Raw genomic sequence first — 20,658 nt, forward strand, 5'->3', positions numbered from 1 at the left:
TCTTAAGTTGGTTTCCTAGCACGCAATAGGGCTACATTGGCAAGGCACTGAATCTTTCAGTTTATATTGTCTACGGAAAGGGTGGCTTTAAGTAGAAGGGAAAATTTCTTCAAATTAATCGGGATTTCAATTAACGTGAGCTTTTTTTGTGAACTTGGTGTTGGCGGAACCGACGTAAAGTTCGAATAGAGCGGTACTTCGAATTAAGCGAGTTCAAATTAACAATACACTTGTACTGCGCAGTCAGGAGGACGTAAATATTAACTCTTCTAATCTCCGTCAAATCTCTGCGCAGCTAAACAAATGTCTTTGCTGTTCAGTAGTGCTGTTCTGTGTCATTAAACCTTGACTACCAATAAACAGTGGGACAGTTGCTTTACTATACATAGCTATTTGCCCTAAAAAGCAGTTCTGTAAATCAATGCGGTGGCTCAGTGGTTAGGGCGCTCGGCTACTGATCCGGAGTTCCCGGGTTCGAACCCGACCGCGGCGGCTGCGTTTTTATGGAGGCAAAACGCTAAGGCGCCCGTGTGCTGTGCGATTTCAGTGCACGTTAAAGATCCCCAGGTGGTCGAAATTATTCCGGAGCCCTCCACTACGCACCGCGGCACCTATTTCTTCCTTTCTTCTTTCACTCCCTCCTTTATCCCTTCCCATACGGCGCGGTTCAGGTGTCCGCCGATATTTGAGACAGATACTGCGTCATTGCCTTTCCCCCAAAAAAACAATTATTATTATTATTATTATTATTATTATTATTATTACTACTATTATTACTACTATTATTATTGTTGTTGTTGTTGTTGTTGTTGTTGTTGTTGTTGTTGTTGTTGTTGTTGTTGTTGTTGTTGTTGTTGTTGTTGTTGTTGTTGTTGTTGTTGTTGTTGTTGTTGTTGTTGTTGTTGTTGTTGTTGTTGTTAAACTCAAGGGCCTCCAGAAGACGTCGCCACCGGTTTGGGTTGCCGGTCGACGCTCCGATCTATCTTATCATTTGCTAACAGTCCTAGTTAGCTTATAAGTTATAACTGATAACTTGGTAAAGAGATTCCTACAATGGAAGATTCGCCGAAGCTCGGTGACAGAGCCTGGATGAATTTGTTGATTTTTATCAGCTAAAATTTAACAGTATTGCGCAGGTTAGAGACTGGTCTGTAGATGTAAACATGTTTGACCATATACTGACGGGCGCGAACGAAGGCACGACGGTTTTGCGATGAAATGTAGGAAATTAATGTAATGTCCAATGCCTCTGCATCGAAATTTGAAAGCAACCGGTGATCTCTGCGGTTACCGCGGCACAGGACTACTTTGTGTCATACCTCAATTCAAGGAGCCCTACACTTTTTCTGCTGGTTTTAATTTTCTTATTATTTCGGTTTTGGACTTTTGCGCACAGCTTGCGTGCTTACAAGACAAGTTGCGTTGCAGTGCTTGCGCGTGTTCTCTCTCTTATTGCAAGAAGTTTAATAAGCCACGTGCGTACTGTAGAAAACAGGTGAATAATATGAAACGCGGTTCGCAACCTTCACCATAGTCATCATCAGCCGGATTTCGTCTCCCGTGGAAAAATTATATCTCCTTCTGTTCTCCATTATCCATCTGCTGCGCTACCCGCAGCCAACAGTCTCTAATTACCCATCGGTTAAAAATCAAGCGTTGATAGAATCCAAAGTAGTACTGAAACGCTGCGTGATCTCAGTGAAAGATTCCTGGGACCAGTGAGGTTACGCTGTAGTAAAGATGCAACGATACAAGAAAGATTCACAAAAGTAGGCGGAAATAAACGCGCTCACTCAGCGGAATAAGAGCTGGCCTATTGTAGTGCACTTGGCTATTACTTCCTATACATGCACCTGTCAACGTTCGGACCTCAGTCCGCAGCGGAGCAACTGACGAAGATGACGTTACACCGATCGCGCAGCGGAAAACAATGAGTATCTCAAGACCTGGACAGGCCGCCATTGGAAACTGAGTGCTACGAAATTTGTAGCGCACGAACCTTGCCTGGCGGAGATGATCCTTAAAAGTGCACTCTGAGGGAGTACTAGACGCTGCGGAGAACAGGTGACTCATGAGGTGTTAGGCTAACAGAATGAATTCCAAGGCAACCAGAACCTCGCCGGGCGTGACAGAAAGTCGCATGGTGGTATTAGTTCAGGCAGTTTGCTACTTTTATCTTGGTTCCTACTTATTGGGCACTTAGCGGCGTAGGAAGGCAAAAGACTTCAGCCGCTGGGTCTTCGTGACTTGCGGGTACGTTTTGAGCTGCACCACTAAGGCAACACATGTCTTCGCGATCGGGTACCTTCGCACTTGTGGTCAGCGTCTCAAGGCGAAGTGTGACTGCCTCGCCGTTGCAGGCTATTTTGGGAACAGCACGAAAAAATGGGCAAATAATTTTGAATGGACGCTCTGCGATTCTATCTTAATGTTAGTAGCTTTCCTTATGGTAATTTTGGGTTTAAACGGCGCTGCGTTGAGAGCGGAAGTTTTAAGCGTTCTTGCTTTCATCGTTTGTATTTAGTCGCTTCTACTGCGATTAAATCAGCAAAACTGAAGTGCATGTTGTTACTAAGCAGGAGTGTGAGGGAGTTTTATTATACAGACTGCATAAATATGGGTTTTCTGTGGTCTATGAAGCTTCTCGAAAACTTCCGGGTGCGCTGTCTTATCGCTTCACAGGCGATTAAAGATTTATTTAAGAAGCAGTGGGCTATAATTAATTCATTTTTAACAGTAACGCTTCTCCTACATAAATAAACTAAATTATTGACTCTCTTTACACAAGCAAATTAGATATTGCGAACGCATTTCACAAATTCTACTGCTAAAGTCCACCTTATTCTATCTCAATTCCTGAAATGTCTTTCGAGCGCTCTCTGCAGCCATGCTACTTAATCCCAACTGGAGATGACGAAGTTATGTATTTATTTCACGAGTTAAAAGTCGCTAGTGCTGGTTTAGATGACATTGGTTTAGATGACGTTAGTACTAACGTAAAACTGATTGCACAGTATATTGCTATTCCTCTTTCTTCAATCATTAACCCTATTTTCAGATCTGGTGCTTTTCTACAACAGCTGAAAAGAACTAATGTCATTCCGATATTCAAGAAAGATGACACCACATGTATTTATAACTATCGCCCGATCCCAATACTTCCCTTTGTTAGTAAAATAATTGAGAAGTGCATTGAAAACGAATAAATAAATATTTAAGCAAATTTAATATGTTATCACCTGACCAATTCGATTTCCGAGCTGGTTACTCTACCGACGTTGCTCGGCTTTCTTTCACTGAAAAAATTAAACAAGCAACTGACACAGGCAACTGTGCCGCATAAGTTTTCATCGGCCTAACCAAAGCATTCGATTCCATTATTCACAGAATTCTAGCCGGTAAACTCTAGGAAATACGAATTGTTGGTCCCGCCTTATACCTTATATATTAATAGCACCTTATCCAACATAACACACGCTGCATATATTCATCCAGTACTATCTGCTTGCATGCAAGTTGTTAAAGGTGCTCCTCGGTGTTCAAATCTTGGACCCATTCTATTTTTGATATACAATGTCCTTCCTAAATGCCTTACAATTTCTGAATAAATTTTTTAAGCGAAATAAATTGCCCCAGGGCATAAACGATGGGCGAAGGTGTGATGAATGAATCAATTCTTTATGCAGACGTTACCACAATTTTTGCTACGCAGAAATTCTTTAGTTTGCCGCCGCGATGGCGTTCGGCTGCTGACCTGAAAGACGCAGGTTCAATGCCGGCTGCGGAGTACCCGGGTTCGAACCTAAACACGGCGGCCGCGTTTCAATGGAGGCGAAGCGCAAAGGCGTCCGTGTGCTGTGCGATGTCACTGCACGTTAAAGATCCCCAGGTTACCGAAATTAGTCCGGAGCCCTCCACTACGACACCTCTTTCTTCTCTCAGTTCCTCCTTTATCCCTTCCCTTACGGCGCGGTTCAGGTTTCCGCCGAGATGTGAGACAGATACTGCGCCATTGCATTTTCCCAAAAACCAAAAAGCGAAATTCAAGAGGCCACTGTACTGTGTGATGTCAGTGCACGTTAAACAACCCCACATGTTCGAAATTTCTGCAGCCCTCCACTGCGGCATCTCTCATAGCCTGAGGCGTTTTTGAACATTAAACCCCCATAACTATAAACCATAAATCCATTAGTTGCTTAATTGCAAAGTTAAATTTCAACCTTAACAATATATTAACATGGTGCCGCAGTAACTTTCTTGAAATTATTCCCTCAAAAACTAAGGGCATGGTCTTCCACTCTAACCACAATAACCCTGTAGGCAATACTATCAATCATGAGATTCCTGCAGGCTGTGAGTGTTCGTTCCTAGCAGTAATATTAGACCCAGACTAGAAATTTACCAAACACATTTCCCATTTCAAACGAAAGCACGACCGTATTTTTCGACGAGAACCTTGCTCAACCTTTACTTCGCATTCATTTACAGTCAAATTACTTTTTGTATTTCTACATGGCGCAGCGCATATCCAACACACTGAGCACCACTTCAGAACTTACAGAACCAATCCAAACCTTTAGTTCCTTCCATTTTGATGGTTCACCATTGCTGCGCGATCACCGAATATTATCAATTATATTTAAATTGTTTAAGTCCCACCTATCGTTGATGTTATTTAAATTCTTTGTAAGCATTATTCCAGCAGTGCTGTTTCGCAACATTTGTCTCGTTAACACTAACTAACCTAGGTTTGCCTCTAATCGGAATTACTTGTTCCCACTAATGCGAACCAATTATGGCAAGTTCACTGCTTATTTCGCTGTCTTATCTGTATGGAACAACATTCCGACATGTGCTGAACAATCACCTTCATTAGGCACTTTATGAAAAGAGCTTTTACTTCCGTACTTGAACTTTGATACTTATCTTTCTCCTTTTGGTTATGTGGCGTTGCTTATGTATGTTTCTCCAAGTGTTTTTTGACAGGTGTTCCCCTTCAGCTTTATGCTCTGGGGCCTCCTTGTGGAATATATATTTTTGTATTACAACCAAACTGTTGAATAAAAACATGATTCTGAAAAACATGATTCCAACGTACTCTACAGTGCCCCATTCAAGCTTAAAAAGCTGAACCTTTGACCAAACAGTTGCCGCGCAGGGACAAATGCAATCACATTAACCGGCGACGCAAGGAGGTGTAGGGACTTTTTAAGTTTCTCGTAAGGCCATGCTAAAAAATTCTCAAACCTGAGCGCCGAGGAAGCTTTACGGAGCCGGTATATCGAGGCGGCACTTTTCCTTCATTTCTATTCCATCGTTAATTACCACCCCACCATGTGACAGGTCTTGGTGTTAGCTATGGCGAGGTATTAACGTGAAAGAAAAAAATTAATAGAATAGAATACTGACCCAATTAAGCCTACTTTGTGTCCATAGATCTGTGCTAAGATGAATGTTCAGAGGAATTCACTGAAAACTCCTTTCACCTTGCGGTATACTCTTGAGCAAGGGCCGTTACTTGTCGCGGCATGCAGTATGTCGCGGGATAGTGCAGTCTGCCGTCATTTAATTAATGTTCCGATGGTTCAGGTCGTGGTCGGCACGAATGCGGAGAGTGTGGCCGGCCTTGCCTTGGACTGGGTGAACCGCAAGCTTTACTGGACGGATGCCGCCAACGACAGGATCGAGGTGGCGAACCTGGACGGAAGCCACAGGGCCGTGCTCATCTACGATGGCCTGGATAAGCCTCGGGGAATCGTCGTGGACCCGATTCGCGGGTGAGCTCACTGCTATCCTTGCGTGAAGCTTAGTCGCCGTTTCGAGAACGCGAAGTATAATCCCTTATAGCCTTTAAACCAACGGTCTTTGAGATGAGGAACAAAAGGCATGGTTCGTCCACACCTGAAGAGGTCTTTAGCGGCGTTACTTTTAAAAAGCACAACTTTTTCCATGATTTTCTAAGCCGAGGTAAGGTTTTAATTTCGCTCTTTACCGGTAAATCCATGCCTGGTTATAGCATTGCCATACAGGCAAGACCATTCCTTTGTATAGCCATTACATGGACGATCCTATAGTTTAGTGCACACTTCCGCGGCATTCTTTGCCCAGACATTTCGCTCTTCACACAGACGAAAAGGTGACAGAGAGAGCTGTACATGCACTTTCTAGCTCCCCCTCCTCTTCAAAAGACAGGCCCGTTAGTACGCATATATATACGGTAAGCATGGGTCCCGTGATCACAAATCGCTCAATCTGGTTTGCCAAAAGGTGAACATAGCACTGCTCCATTCGAGTTCGTGAGGAGGTTATAACGTGATCTCGCAGCGATGGTGCTATTTTTTGTACTGTTACATACATATGTAGTACTGTTCTACAGATTTCAGAAAAAGCGGAGTTTTTGAATTATTACATGGTTTTGAAAAAAGTTGTCATAATGAAGCGCCTGCATCCGTGGCCTGTGCACAAGTTTTAACCCTAGGAACTATTCATATTTTATTTGCTAACGCTCAAGAAAGCTCTTCTTCCTTCGTATGCCTGAATAATTTCGCTGAGGCGGATGCTTATCACAGATTTTCCATCGTTCACTGATCAAATGCTCAGAATTATCCAGTCGAGGGACTGAAGTACTGAAGCATTCAGGTCTGTATCTAATCAAGGTACCAGACGGACGTAATTGCTCGCCCGCATCAGCAAACCTGGCACGCTTCCACAGGCACATGTATTGGACGGACCTTGGCGACCTCCCAAAGATCGAGCGGGCTAGCATGGCGGGCCAGCAGCGTTCCGTCATCGTGCAGCACAACCTGACCTGGCCCAACGCGCTGGCTATGGACTACGCGACCGAAACGCTGTACTGGACCGATGGCGCCACCAAGACCATCGAGCTCATCCACATAGCCACCATGAAGAGAAAGGTGAGCTGACAACGCTGCACCAAAAATGCTCGGACACCGAGAAAAGTAAAAAGCAAGAGCAGCACACCCATTCTCGTCTCCTTGCTCTTGTAACTTCGGAAACAATACTTGGTCATCGACGCGCAGCTAGCAAGATGCGTCTTATATTGATCAACAGTTAGCCTGGCCAACCCGCAGTGTCCAGTTCTTATATTTTTGGCAACGTGGTTCCGGTGCATAGCATTTTAAGACAGTGCAGGCGATAGCAGAAAGTCATGCCACAGTCTAAGTGCTGTACCGTGTGTGCCCTCCTTCCTCTCACTGGTTCTTGTTGCTAAGAATCTATAGCTGGGATGTATATCTACTTTACCGCAAAAGGTATACCGACTGGCACATCGCAATAGATCCAAGCAAGGAAGAGTGGCAGATCCAAAAGTCCTTATTCCAAATCAATCCTTGGTACGAGACAGACCTCATTCCAGATTTATAAAACATCGATCATGACACTATTTCGATTGAGAAAGGTAACCTCGTTATCAAGTGTAGAGCAATATCAGATACACGCAATTCTAGTAATAGGAAATTATATATCAGAACTGCACCGGTCATGAGACCGGGTTCTTGTCCTGTTTTTAATGTGTTAGCCTTAGAGCCCCCATGTTGGAAAAATCGGTCCGGCAGGTGACCAAGAGGAGAGAAATAGAAATAAATGGAAAGTGGGAAGGGAAAGACGAAGGAAGGGTGGGAGGTGACGGGTACCGGGTGGGGAAGAGTGGAGAGGGTGTACGACATGTTAAAGTGTGATAGCTTGATTGGATCAGGACAGTGGAGCGGGGGTACTGCATGTCACATGGAAATTGACGGACCAGATCAGGCCACCAGTTCGTATGGTCTGAACACGTCAGCTGCAGCGGATCCTAGACCTGTGAAAAAACTACTGCTAACGTTGGGCCGTCCAGCAGGCCCGGTTGCACTCGAAAAGCACAAGCCTCACGACCCACCACGAACGGGCAAAAATGGTGTAGTGCAGAGTAGGGCATAACCCCGGGTCGAAGTTTGGCCAACGTCGCGACGCGTTAAACCGTCGGTTGCCGGCATCTTAATAAAGTTATTCCTATTCTATCCTATTGCTAACGGATACTATCAGCCGCACTGATCGTCGATGATTTCTTTCATTGTATTTCTCTCGACAATCAGTACGGGACACCTGACGGCAGCTAAGTCTAAAATATTGTGCAAATCTTGAGGCACGTTTAAACCGGGCAAAAGGCCAACGTTCCAGTCACGTGACGTTATCGCTGCAAGCATGCAGCGTAGGCAGAAGCCTTGACGGCGGGGGCCAGTGCGCACGTGGGGTTATAATTGTTCGCGCAGGTGCTCATGTCCCACGACCTGCCCCACCCATTCGGGCTGACGGTGTTCGACGGCCGCGTCTACTGGACCGACTGGGACAAGAAAGCCATCCTGTCGGCCGACGCCGCCACGGGGGAGAACCGGAGAACTGTTCTGCCCGGCCGCGACAACCTCAGGAACATACTTGTCTTTCATCGAAACAGACCTTCAGGTGGGACGACCTCACCGTCGGCGCATGCGTTCTTCTTGTGTCGCCTTTAGGAACGGCGTACCAGACTTCTGAAAAGCTGATTGAAGTACCTATAGAAATTTCCCTTGCACCATGGCAGCCGTATTTTGGTTGAAGGCTTCTCCGCAAAATTTCACCGCAGGTGCATAGCATAACAGTAATTATTACAGCAACAATAAGACGTGCGTGCATCAAGCAGAGATTTAGTATTCCATTACTGCTAACATCACTGCGTTCTTGAAGGTATTTTTTTTAGTTCATAAAGCAAACCTCCATAGTTCAAACGTTCAAGCTCTAAATATTTTCATTTACACGCGTATACTTGATAAAGCACCCGATCACACCATTATCTTCTTTTTCACATATACTTTTTAAGGTTGCCTTTGTTACTTGGTCGATTTTCTGCCTAGGCTTTTGGATTTCATGATTTTGCTGAAATTTCGTAACTAACAACCACCAAGCTCCTATATAGCGATTATGCGCTGTGAATCCCACTCATAACGTTAAGCACGTAGCGATTAAAAACATTCTGTGGGTTGCGTGTCTGAAACCAAAAGCAGCCCTTTTTGCACTCACGTAGATCATTGCAGTCAAAAAATACGACAGATCCGGTTCCAAAATAAGATACTGATTTTTGTATGTATTGTCGTTGCTACAGCTTTTTCTGTAGTATTGCAAAGGTGTCTGTCGTCACGACAAAACTAGGTCTATTGTTACGACAGCGGTCTGCACAATACAACAGAAGATCATGTTGTTATGATAAGCATTTTGGTTGTCAGGCCCCTAAGTACTACACGAAAATATGTTATGAAAACAGAAAATTTCCTGTTGTGTTTTTTGATAGGGCAGGCAAGAATATTTTGAGCATGCCTGCTAACTTAATCGACGGGACCAAAACTAATCAACCGGCATTTGAACCACCAAAGGTGGAATCTGTAGGACGGAAAGGATAAAGAAATAATAATAGTAATAATAATTGGTTTTGGGGGAAAGGAAATGGCGCAGTATCTGTCTCGTATATCGTTGGACACCTAAAGAAGAAACAAACGGCGTCGTTCTCGGAATGACAGCAATGACAGCTTTACTACGAAAGCTGTGTCGCCTTTTGAGGAAGCCTTGAGAAATTCGAACGTTCGCGTATGCTAAGTTTTTTTTAATAATTATAACAACTTATTCTACTCAATTTATGAGATGTTTGCGACGTGAAATAAATACTCTATATCTTGTTTTAGGAGACCCGCAGCAATAAAAAGCACTAAGTTCAGGAATATGCTTGTTCTTCGACATTCGTTTGATACACATGACGTTGAAGATAATAATAATAATTGGTTTTTTGGGAAAAGGAAATGGCGCAGTATCTGTCTCGTATATCGGCGGACACCCGAACCACGCCGTAAGGGAACTGATAAAGGTGGGAGTGAAAGAATAAAGGAAGAAAGGGGTGCCGTAGTGGAGGGCTCCGGAATAATTTCGACCACCTGGGGATCTTTAACGTGCACTGACATCGCACAGCACATGGGCGCTATTGCCTCCACCCCGCCGCGGTGGCTCAGTGGTTAGGGCGCTCGACTACTGATCCGGAGTTCCCGGGTTCGAACCCGACCGCGGCGGCTGCGTTTTTATGGAGGAAAAACGCTAAGGCGCCCGTGTGCTGTGCAATGTCAGTGCACGTTAAAGATCCCCAGGTGGTCGAAATTATTCCGGAGCCCTCCACTACGGCACCTCATTCTTCCTTTCTTCTTTCACTCCCTCCTTTATCCCTTCCCTTACGGCGCGGTTCAGGTGTCCAAAGATATATGAGACAGATACTGCGCCATTTCCTTTCCCCAAAAACCAATTATTATTATTATTATTATTATTATTATTATTATTATTATTATTATTATTATTATTATTATTATTATTATTATTATTATTATTATTATTGCCTCCATAAAAACGCAGCCGCCGCGGTCGGGTTCGAACCCGGGAACTCCGGATCAGTAGTCAAGTGCCCTAACCACTGAGCCACCGCAGCGGGTAACGGGGTAAAAGATTTATTTACGTTGCATTTTCGTTTACCATGTCACGTGACCGTAGAAGTACGTCAGAGTGTCTTATGTCCAAAACTGCGCCTACGAAACTGATTTAAAGGAAATGTCATGAGGTCTTCAAGGCCAGGTTATTTATAAGCTATGGAGTCTACCACTTTGCTGGATTCCCTCATGTTATGTTTTCAGGCGTGGGTTCTGTGTGTGCAAATTAAGGAACATTTGTCAGTTGCGTCATTAGGTCAACTAGACCGTCTTGGCTCACTTTTCAAGTCTTTTAGGTGTCAGGGCACTACGTTACATTGGGTGCTGACAGACTTTCGCATTATGAGCGGTTCCAATTTGCGGTGTTTTTAGAATTTCGCGGCAGAAATGAAACAGACCAGCACGAACAAAAGGACGCTAAGACGCAGTTATAGGACCACCTTTACAGCTCGCGTCCGCAAATATTCTCATCTTCGTTCGTCATGCTCTGTGTTCGCAATGCCGAAAACTTTCACCAGCATGAATTACAGCTAGTCCTGGGGAAAGCTCTCAAAATCTCGCGTTTTGTAACACTCAATGCCAAACTTGCGCGGCTGTGTTTTCGGATCAAGAGACACGAATGCCATTATGGAGGCCTTTTCTATTTTTATGACCAGCGAAGGTGGAGCTGTCAGTTCCGCACTGCTGCTAAGAGGCCACATATACTGCCAAAAAATATACTGAGACAGAGGTTTGGCCATCCGGTCCTATGAGGTGGTTCGGTTTGGAAAATTGTCTCATCAGCCGGTGTATTTGCAATTTCGCTGCGGTTTTCGAGTAATTCATGTTTCCCTTCACCGATTCTCTCTTTAAAGCCAAGCGGAGTGCTTGGCTTGAAGCACTCTGGCACGGGTCGGCCCTGTATTGCACTGCCACCGGTATCGGCCCTGGGCATATTAGCGCGGCGCGTCTGTTCTTTCACTCTTTGCTCTCCTATCCTTTACCCCTCCTACTTTCAACACGCGGCAGCGAGCGTGGCTCGGCTTGAGCCAGTAGGCAGGCCCGTGCTCATTCCTTTTCCATTCTTCCTCTCAGAAACATCAGTCAAACATCAGTCTCTCTTTCTCCTTTCCAGTACCAAATGCATGCTCGTCCAACAACGGCGGCTGCAGCCACCTGTGCCTTATCGCGCCTAAGCCAAAGAGCTTTCTCTGTGCCTGTCCCACTGGGACGATGCTCCTCAACGACACCAAAACCTGCTCAAAAGGTGAGCGCTGCATGCGCTGTACGCGCTCTGAATTATTGAGCGCTTCAGCTCGTTTCTACTGGCAGCATTTCAGTATGTGCGATGGTAGAGGAGGGGGGCAGGAAGTAAGAAGTAGCTTTCGAGAGCACTGTAAACATGCATCCTAGAAAGCCTGGCCTGCTGCCAAAGAGGGATTATAACACAGAGCGGCCACTTCCCGTCTTGTTTGTTAAAGCGATATTTTGCTACACATATGTACAGTCTTTGTCAAAACTAACCAGGCTAGACGGTTAATTGGCTTCTCAGTCGTATATTGCAGCTATTAAGCCACCCCTAAAGCTCTAAATCTGTGTACGGTAAGGAAAACCCTTGTCCTCACCTTCAGAAAACTTTTGATCTTTAGGGAAGCTTTAAGGGCTCTATTATTCGAATGAGAAACAAACCGTGCAGCCTAGTTACTTTTGGCAAAGGCTGTACATACATCTGCATGCATATGTGCTACATATATGTCCCTCTGATAAACTTGCATGCGTTCGTTCCTCCGTAGGCTGCTTGATGTGAAATTGAATAAATTTACACTTAGCGAAGTTGCCATCTTGCGTGAAGGAACTAAAGTACAGCGGTAACAAATCTAAAATTTGCTGCCTTTTGGTTCTGTGAGTGTAGCATCATATGTAGACTAATTAACGCGAAAAGAAAGCATACGCGCACATAAAGTTGAGAAAGAGCACTCACACAGGAGTCCACGGTACAGATAGCCAACAGCGATTAACTGATGCAGTTAGCAATGGGATGCCGCTTTTAAACGCGGCACCGGAGGCCTGCAGGTTAGCGAATAAAAGAAGTAAAAACCTCGGTTAAAATCTCCGTAACAGGAAGAATTTCGCATGTTTTGAAGAGGCAATCCGTTATTGCAAACTGGAAGTCTTCTGTATTTTTAGCGATGGAAGTCCGCCCCAGTGCGCTAGAAGACTTCTGATTCCCTTTTTACTCTTTTTCGTTATAAAAGTGTGTATTAAGTAAAAAATGGTAGCAAGTGCACGCGTAAATTACCATTTTTGGATCTTTATTTGCGGTTTGAGTTCCGGCGCGAAGATCAAAGGAGAACCCTGACTATGAGTTTTACTACATTTTTTTTATACTTGCCAAATGATTTCGAAACACGTGTAACACATTAGTGTTTGTGTTGTGTTGCGTTGGGTTTTATGGCACATAGGCGGCTAAGGCCATCACGCGCCAAACGCATAGTGTAGCACATTAGTCGCGCTGTACATACTTGGGGGGGTAAAATCCTTTTTCGTGATTTTATCGCCGCCTCTTTAGTTGCGTGAGCTCTCGATTTTTCTGCACTGGGGAGCGATATTAATGTTGACATGGGTGCACCGCTTCGTGCATGCCATTAGACCCCGAGGAGTTGAACTTTGGGGCTACTTTTGTCAAAAGTCGTATTCTATTGAGGTAAGCCCCCGCAGTGCCTCAAAATAAGCAAGAGACACATATACCTACCTTGTTGGCAAAACGACGCGGGGAATGCTTTCACGGTGAACGGGTTCCTGTCTGACTAATGGAGCCGACAAGCTTTTGCCATCAGGGACCCTGTCACATGCTCCTTCTCAAAGCCGTACATGGAACGGTACCTTTACTATGACATAAAAGACTACGTGCGCGCTTCCGTGCGAAAGACTTGCTCGCCTATGCGCAAACTTAGCACGATCGCCAAAAGCAAAAAAAAAATCGAAATCGCATTCGAAGGAAACGCAAAAAAAAATGACGGGGGGGCAGGGGAACGCATCCATCAATTATTTTGTTGTTTTGTGCTTTGCCGCATATTGCTTGTTGCACTTTTGTGCTGCGCTGTTCTCGTTTCTGATTGCACCCCCCATCCTTTCAGGAATGAGACGTTTCCTTATCTTCTCTCGTAGAACGGAAATACGAAAAATGTCTCTTGACGTGCCTTACTGGGCAGATGTGGTTGTTCCGCTCAGGAATCTGCGAAATGTCGTCGCCGTCGACGTCGACACTGCTGATGGTTAGTATCAGAAAAAAAAAGGTTGTAGGCTTCGTTTTGTTTGCATTGCTTTTGACGTTGTTTCGCTGCGTTGCCTGTCAGGCGATACTGCGCATGAACTGGCGCTGGTCAAAAGGCTATACAGCCAGATATCTTCGTTTTTTTTATTATTGCGTCATGAAGCCTCATTCTTTGAGGAAAAGAGCATGCAGTTTTACGTCGTACGAGCAAATGTTGCTTATTTTCTAAGTTGTTTGGAAGAACTTAGCGCAGTTAATATCATGTACTGCTCCAAAAGGATGGCGAGAGGTTGTGTTAGTGTGTCGGGAAGTGGAGGGGAAGGGTATAGGAGGGATGCGCCTCGTCGATTAGCCCTCACCCGCGTCCCCTTGGTTTTCAAAGCCTGTGCTGTCCTTTTCAAAACTTGTGCTGAAGAGTGCTCGGCAAGTGCGTGTTGTGCTTGGAGCGCTGAACCTAACGCACGAAGGAAGACTACACAGGAGTGGAAACTCCCCCATCGGCGGCGACCAGGAAAGGTCACAAGTCCGCGGCGCCACTATCCTGCTGGCGGCGCCTGGCGGCCTGGAAAGAAACTACTGAAATACAACGTCACAGCGTGCCCGCTGAAGCAAACACCCGTGTCGTCTGCATGTCGTCTGCTCTGAGCGCGCGCCGCCGGAGCCGCCTGCCCGGGCGCTGCATTTTTTTAATTTTTTTCCCTGCTGCTTGTACGACGCGCCGCATGGCGCCGCCACTGCATGCGCCCCCGTCGGCGCATACAATTTGACTTTATCTGGTCGCCTGCTCTCGCTCGCGCAGACGAGAGCTTTACCTCCTGTATAGTCTTGCTCAGTGACCTAACGGCACCTTCAAGCGAAGAAACTAACGCCTTTATGTGTGCACTTTACAGCTGTACTGGTGTACAGGGTGTTTCACCTAAAAATATCAGCAATTTTTGTAAGATACGCTTTTTGTTTTAGAATGATTTTTTTTCGGCGCATCATTGTTAGTAGTGTAGTGCATTGCAATACATATCTAAGAGGTGCTAACCAGCAGGCTTAACTAATACTGAACAGTAATCTTTCTAACAACTACTCATTTTCCTTTTTGAGAGGCTTGTAGCCCATCGTATGTGATATCCATATCAGTTTTTAGAATTGATAACATTTCACTCTAGTCGTCGCTGCAGCGTAAGGAATTTTGGGGCCACAGACCAGCGAAAGCGAAATCACATGATCAGAAAGAGCGCTAGCCACGCACCTTCATCGGCGTGGGTGTCACGTGATCCCTTCGCAGCGCTCTACTGGGAGCGGCGAGCGGGCAGACAGCACGTGACAGGCATGCCAGTGTGACGCGCGCTCGTAGGCGTGGCTAGCGCTCTTTCTGGTCGTGCGGTTTCGGTTTCGGCAGAGCGCGGCCATAGAATTGCTTGCGCTGCAGCGGCGTCGAGAACGACATTTTCGAAAATCTAAAAATTGATATGTATATTACTTACGGTGCGCTGCGAGCCTCTCAGTAAATAAGGAGCCTAAAAGTGATGGTTAAAAAGTTAACTATTCAATGTTAGTTAACCGATCTGCTAGTTATAAACTATCTTAGTTGTATTCTGATGCAGTGGACAATGCTACAATGTTATGCCGAAAAAAGATCTAACTCAAAAAAGCCTATTTTCAACTCCTCACAGCATTAGATGCAAAACCATGTATATGAGCATAACCTTGTTACAGCGTGTGTACAAAGCCGCATAGAAGGAGGGTGTTTTTTTTGTATCTGCAGTGCTCTATAATTACAATGTGCTGATAAAGATGTTGTGCTTTTATATAGTTCTTTGTTTTCATTAGTCCTTTAGACTTCGTTCTCAGTGACGAAGCTCCACATTTCATGGGCGCGAACGACCTGCAAGAGCGTATTAGCTTCTGGATCGACGACTGTTCAATCAGCTGGTGGTCTGAGCAATGTGAACCTTTCGTACTCAAACAGAACAGATGCGCATTGCATATGTCATCGAAATTTTCCGCACGTATATACGCGAATGCAGTATAAATGCGCATTTCATTTTTTCGTTATGAGACACGCGTTTGTGTTGTATGGTATAGTATGGTATGATATATGGTATGGTATGATGTGGCAGACATGGTATGGTATATGCATGGTATGGTATGGTATATGGGGGTTAACGTCCCAAAGCGAGAGGGACGCCGTAGTGCAGGGCTCCGGATTAATTTGGACCATCTGTGGTTCTTTAGCATGCACTGACATTGCAAATAATACGGTTGCTCTGCATTTCGCGAGACGCGGCCGTCCCGGCCGGGATTGAACCCGCGTCCTCGGGCTTAGTAGCCGAGAGCCCGAGCTACCGCAGTCAGACAATATATGATCGGACCATTCCGGCACGCAGGATATGTAATGACGATGACTCTATTTTAATGGCGTGTGGGCATCTTTGTCAGAATCCGTGTTTTGAGTGCGTCGCAGTGAGGTTCATTTTTTGTTAGCATTTCAACAAAGAAAAGCCGCGCAACAAGTGGTTGAATTTTTTTCCTGTCGAAGCAATACCTTCTTTCTTCTGGTGCCGTCCAGAGAAAAAAAAAAAAACGTCGCAAATGGAAAGTGTGATCGTGTGAGGGACAGAAGACACGAAATGCAGGCGAGCGTTGTTTCCGAAATGCTCTGCTTGCTGGCCGAGACAGGATCGAGAGAGAGAGGTTTTCTTTTTTTTTTTCTGCTCATGTTCTGCCATTCGGCTCTTAAGCACGCATGTCAAGATGTAAATAGAGTGTATACTGCACAAGATATGTAAATTCGGCGCCGCCGCCTGCAGTAGCATGAAGTAGGCATTTAATCTATTTTTATCCCACTGAAAAAGCGTTGCTAGCCCAGCTAAGCCAGGCCAGGCCTAACCAAGTCAAAACGGTGAAGTCGCTAAAGTAGTGCGCGGCATTCAGTCTACATAGCAGTGAGTTTGGTAAACTGTTTTGTAACTGTGCTTGTTGCACTTGCGTGGTGACTTATTTGCGTTTGTGGATAGGATGAGGTAAAGAGGGAACCAACATGCGTTTATTTGTACAGCTAATAGATGCGGTTAGTGCAGCTGCGCGCGGGCGCTGTGCAATGCTCTGGCATTTGCATCGGACTCAGTCCACCGCATTTTACGTGGGCACTGTTCAAAAACGTTATTCGACTTATCGACTGTCAAAGTTTTCCCGCTAATAATGTCGTTCATGTGCTGGCCACTTTCGTGCTTTCCTCTGCCTTCATCTTGAATCTTTTACATGCGTGATGTTGCTAGGAGGGGGTCTTGTGTCTTTGGGTTGACTTTGTGTACAACTGTACTGCGGGCTGCAGAGGGTGGCGAAGCAAGGGAGCCGGAAAATAAATATATCTTTGCTCATGGCTCTCGTTCTAAGCTGTTTTCCTCACTGGCCGCACACACAAGTGCAACGCGCACTTGTTTGTGATTGTTTAAAGAACAAAATCGCCGGTAGAAGGCTATGTGCACAGAGCGGCACACTGGCGCCACATCGCCTCGGCTCAGCGAGGCTTTTTTCCACTCTTCAGAGCCTGGTCCGAATTTGCGGCACATTTGGTCCATGTTCACATTTCAGCTCGAATTCCTATACTCATTACAAAAACTCATTACAAAGCCGTACGAACAGTTATTCTTGCTCAGCAAGATATGGAGATCGCATGTAGGAACAAAAATCTACAGCTTTCTCAATTGTAGTGCAATTGTTTTCCCGTTTTCTTTTTTTTTGGCAAGCTGGCATTTGTGGGTCTGTCTGTGTTCTCGTCGACTTCACACGTTCTAATCCACTATTCAGAGGAAGGATAAGCCTGGACTATTGTCGGCTTCTGCCACTGTCAACCTCATCACCATCACTACTGTTACCAGTGTTAGATTAATCATGCCTCTCTAAAACCACATTCAGTCTTGGTTACCGTCGCTGCTTTCATCCATGCAGCAACTCACAGTTGAAGAGAGCCAGGATGATACTTTGAAACACAAACTTACTGAGTGAGAGAGTTGATAATCCTCAGTCCATTAACCAAGGTTTCAACAAAAGGACTCGTCTTCTACCGGGAGATTGCAGTCATCCATGACGAGAAATATATCGGCTCCTTTATCTAGAGGACGAAAGGCTGGAGAAGGATGGATTGAGAAAAAGGGGAGGTTATGGTGGGGGCAGGAGGGTGGGACTGTTTCGTGCACTGTCATGAAAAGCTCCTTCCAGTCGATGACTTTAGTGGTGGCCTAGTTTGAGTATCTGCCTCGTGTGTGGGAGGTGCAGGGTTCGATCCCCAGTGCTGCCGGGGGGCCCACCTCTGATTCAGTTGGTGCATGCTTTCCCTGGAGCTCAGCTTATCTTGGGAAAATGTTTGGAAAATGGGTCTATGACCCCTCCTTGTGTAGAAGAAAAAGCACCTTGCGCCATGGCACCGGCCAAAGGTGCCCTTGCGGCATTAAAACTCATCATCATCATCTTTTCAAATAAGTGGATGTCTACTTTTCATCAAATTATGGCCTCCCCCTTCATCCACTTGTTCATCTTTATGCTTCTTCAACGTGGTATATTGTTGGGCTAGTTGGTAACGGTATTCCTTAAATACAGCGCGACAGATGAGACAAAGAAGAAAGGCTTTGTTGTGTCCTTGTGTGTATTGTCTGTCGCACTGTAGTTATGGATTATGCTTCTTGCTGCATTTGTCAACATATTTTATGATGAAACGTGTATTTCAGCTGCGTTGTTAACAGCTTGCTGCAGACATTACATACCAGGACAAACTGCTAAGCATTGTGTGAAATTTGTCATGCCTTGCTTTTGATGCTAGTTATTAGCAGCAATAAGATGGATTAGGCACAAACTGAATATGGAGTTGAAAGTAATGTGGGGTGTCACACATTTTATGTGCCCTCATTCAAATGCCAGAATGATAGGCCTTCACCAAACTTGAGTACATCTGTAGGAAATTGGCTGAGATTGGGCTGCAGTCATGAATGTTTTTAAGAGCAAACTGCTTAGTGTATACCGGATAACCTTGAAGAGGTGCTTATTACCGGGATTAAGAAAATGAAAAAGTAAACTGTAAAATTGGTTTTTCCTCGTTTAAACTGTCATGAGGCACCAATTGTAATCAAGGCAGTAACAAATTCCTCTGCTGCTGAACTTCATAACAAAAGCATAAAATAGAAATGATGGTAAGATCATTTGCCTTCCCTAGTTTCTTTGGGAACAATGTTGCCATTTGATAAGAAGCAGCCATGGAGTTTTGTTTAAAGTTTTGAACCAAAGGGAATAGTGGCTTTATGCTATTATGCCTTGTCAATTTGCAACCAAAATAAATTCAGAAACATATTATGGTATGTCTTGCTATGTGTGCAAACTTGTTTCTTGAGAGTTCTTTCTTACACTTCTTGCAATTTTCAGAACAAATCTACTATGCCGACGCCGAACGCCATGTTGTTCAAAGCTGTGATATTGATGGACGCCAAGCGAAGGATGTCATTTCCTTTGGTCTTGAAACACTTGGTGGTCTAGCCGTAGACACTATTGGCCGCAAACTCTATTGGACAGACTCTGGCAGGAGCCTCATTGAAGTCTCTGAGCTGGATGGGAGGCACAGGCATGTGCTTGTCTGGAAAGATGTGGACAGCCCCCGTGCTGTTGTGTTGCATTATGAAAAAGGGTAAGTCATGTGTGTTGTGTGTCAACCATGTTTTCTTCTTGTTGTTTACTTTGCGTATTAAATGTGTTTGTACGTGTGTATACATAGTCCAGGAGTCCTTGATCCTTTTAGCCTTGTGGAACTCCAACAAATTTCAAAAGGTGCTGATGTACCCTTCATATCCTGGCTTCTGTCACTTCATGCCAAACATACTTGCAAACAAAAAAAAAAACAATGCACTAGTGTGGCCTCTTCAAAAAATGGCTGAATGTAGTATAATGACCGGCTTTGTTGTGAAGCAGTCTACTATAAAAAGTTGCAGTATGGTCAATCCCAAAGTGAAAGGAAGGGCTTAAGGCATGAATAGATTTTGGTGCTTGGGTAACCTAAAAAGCAATTCAAAGGGTTCCCCGGAGCCCACTTTGAGAACCCCTGATATAGCGCATAGCTTGCACGAAAAATTTAACTCTTGTTGTATTGACACAGTATTCATGGCGCTAATTTTTGCAGAAAGTGCAACAACAGCTCTTGTAAATTTTAAAGTGCGTGTTGAAAGCTGTATCTACAGTTACGCGTTTACTTTCAGCAGTTTGTAATTTTGCACATTTATGAGGCCATTACTGTTTCAACTTCAACATTTATGTTCACAAGCAAATTTTTCATTAATCTTGAATGGAAACTCATATCACATGAGGCAGTGTAAACAGTTATTAAAGGGATTATCATCATCAGCATGACTATGCCCACTGCAGGGCAAAGGCCTTTCCCATGTCTCTCATTAAAGGGATAAAAATGCACAATTTTCTGCAGTGTGTTTCAGCTTTGGAATGATTTGTAAGACATTAGTACATATAAAACACCACATAGAATTCATGTGCGCTCAGCAAATAATTTGTAATTGAATTTCTCCTCCCATGTAGTTTGTTTCAGCAGCCGCACCGTGGTTATGTCATCACAAGTAGGTTTGAAATCATGTGAGGCATACAGAAACTGCAATATAATTGCTACTTTGTCGTTTACTTTACTCTAACTCTTCCACTAGCCTCCCCTAGAAGCCGGAACGACAGTGAGTGAATAAACAGTTATGATACCACAATTTTCTTTTCCTTACATGCTCTCGTACTTGCTTGTGACGTCACAACTGCAGTTCGACTGGTGAAACTGAAACTGCATGGGAGAAAAAATTTGATCATAGATTATTTACAGAGTGCAGCCATTTTTCTCCTGGAGATCCATGCTTACTAATGTCTTGCCTCATCATTCTCAAGCAA

The 20,658-nt window shown here is 44.6% G+C and overlaps 1 protein-coding gene across 2 annotated transcripts in view; it reads left to right on the forward strand.

Annotated features, from left to right (window-relative positions):
* Positions 1–20,658, forward strand: part of LOC144128310 (low-density lipoprotein receptor-related protein 4-like) — a 342,886-nt gene that overhangs the window by 290,386 nt on the left and 31,842 nt on the right. For both annotated transcript variants that reach the window (XM_077661628.1, XM_077661629.1), the window contains exons 16-21: positions 5,590–5,777; positions 6,713–6,914; positions 8,268–8,457; positions 11,605–11,736; positions 13,607–13,744; positions 19,150–19,408. In XM_077661628.1, the coding sequence (XP_077517754.1) occupies positions 5,590–5,777; positions 6,713–6,914; positions 8,268–8,457; positions 11,605–11,736; positions 13,607–13,744; positions 19,150–19,408 (1,109 nt within the window). The remainder of the gene's footprint in view (positions 1–5,589; positions 5,778–6,712; positions 6,915–8,267; positions 8,458–11,604; positions 11,737–13,606; positions 13,745–19,149; positions 19,409–20,658) is intronic.

The sequence above is a fragment of the Amblyomma americanum genome, chromosome 4 (genome assembly GCF_052857255.1).
Source record: "Amblyomma americanum isolate KBUSLIRL-KWMA chromosome 4, ASM5285725v1, whole genome shotgun sequence".
NCBI lineage: Eukaryota > Metazoa > Arthropoda > Arachnida > Ixodida > Ixodidae > Amblyomma > Amblyomma americanum.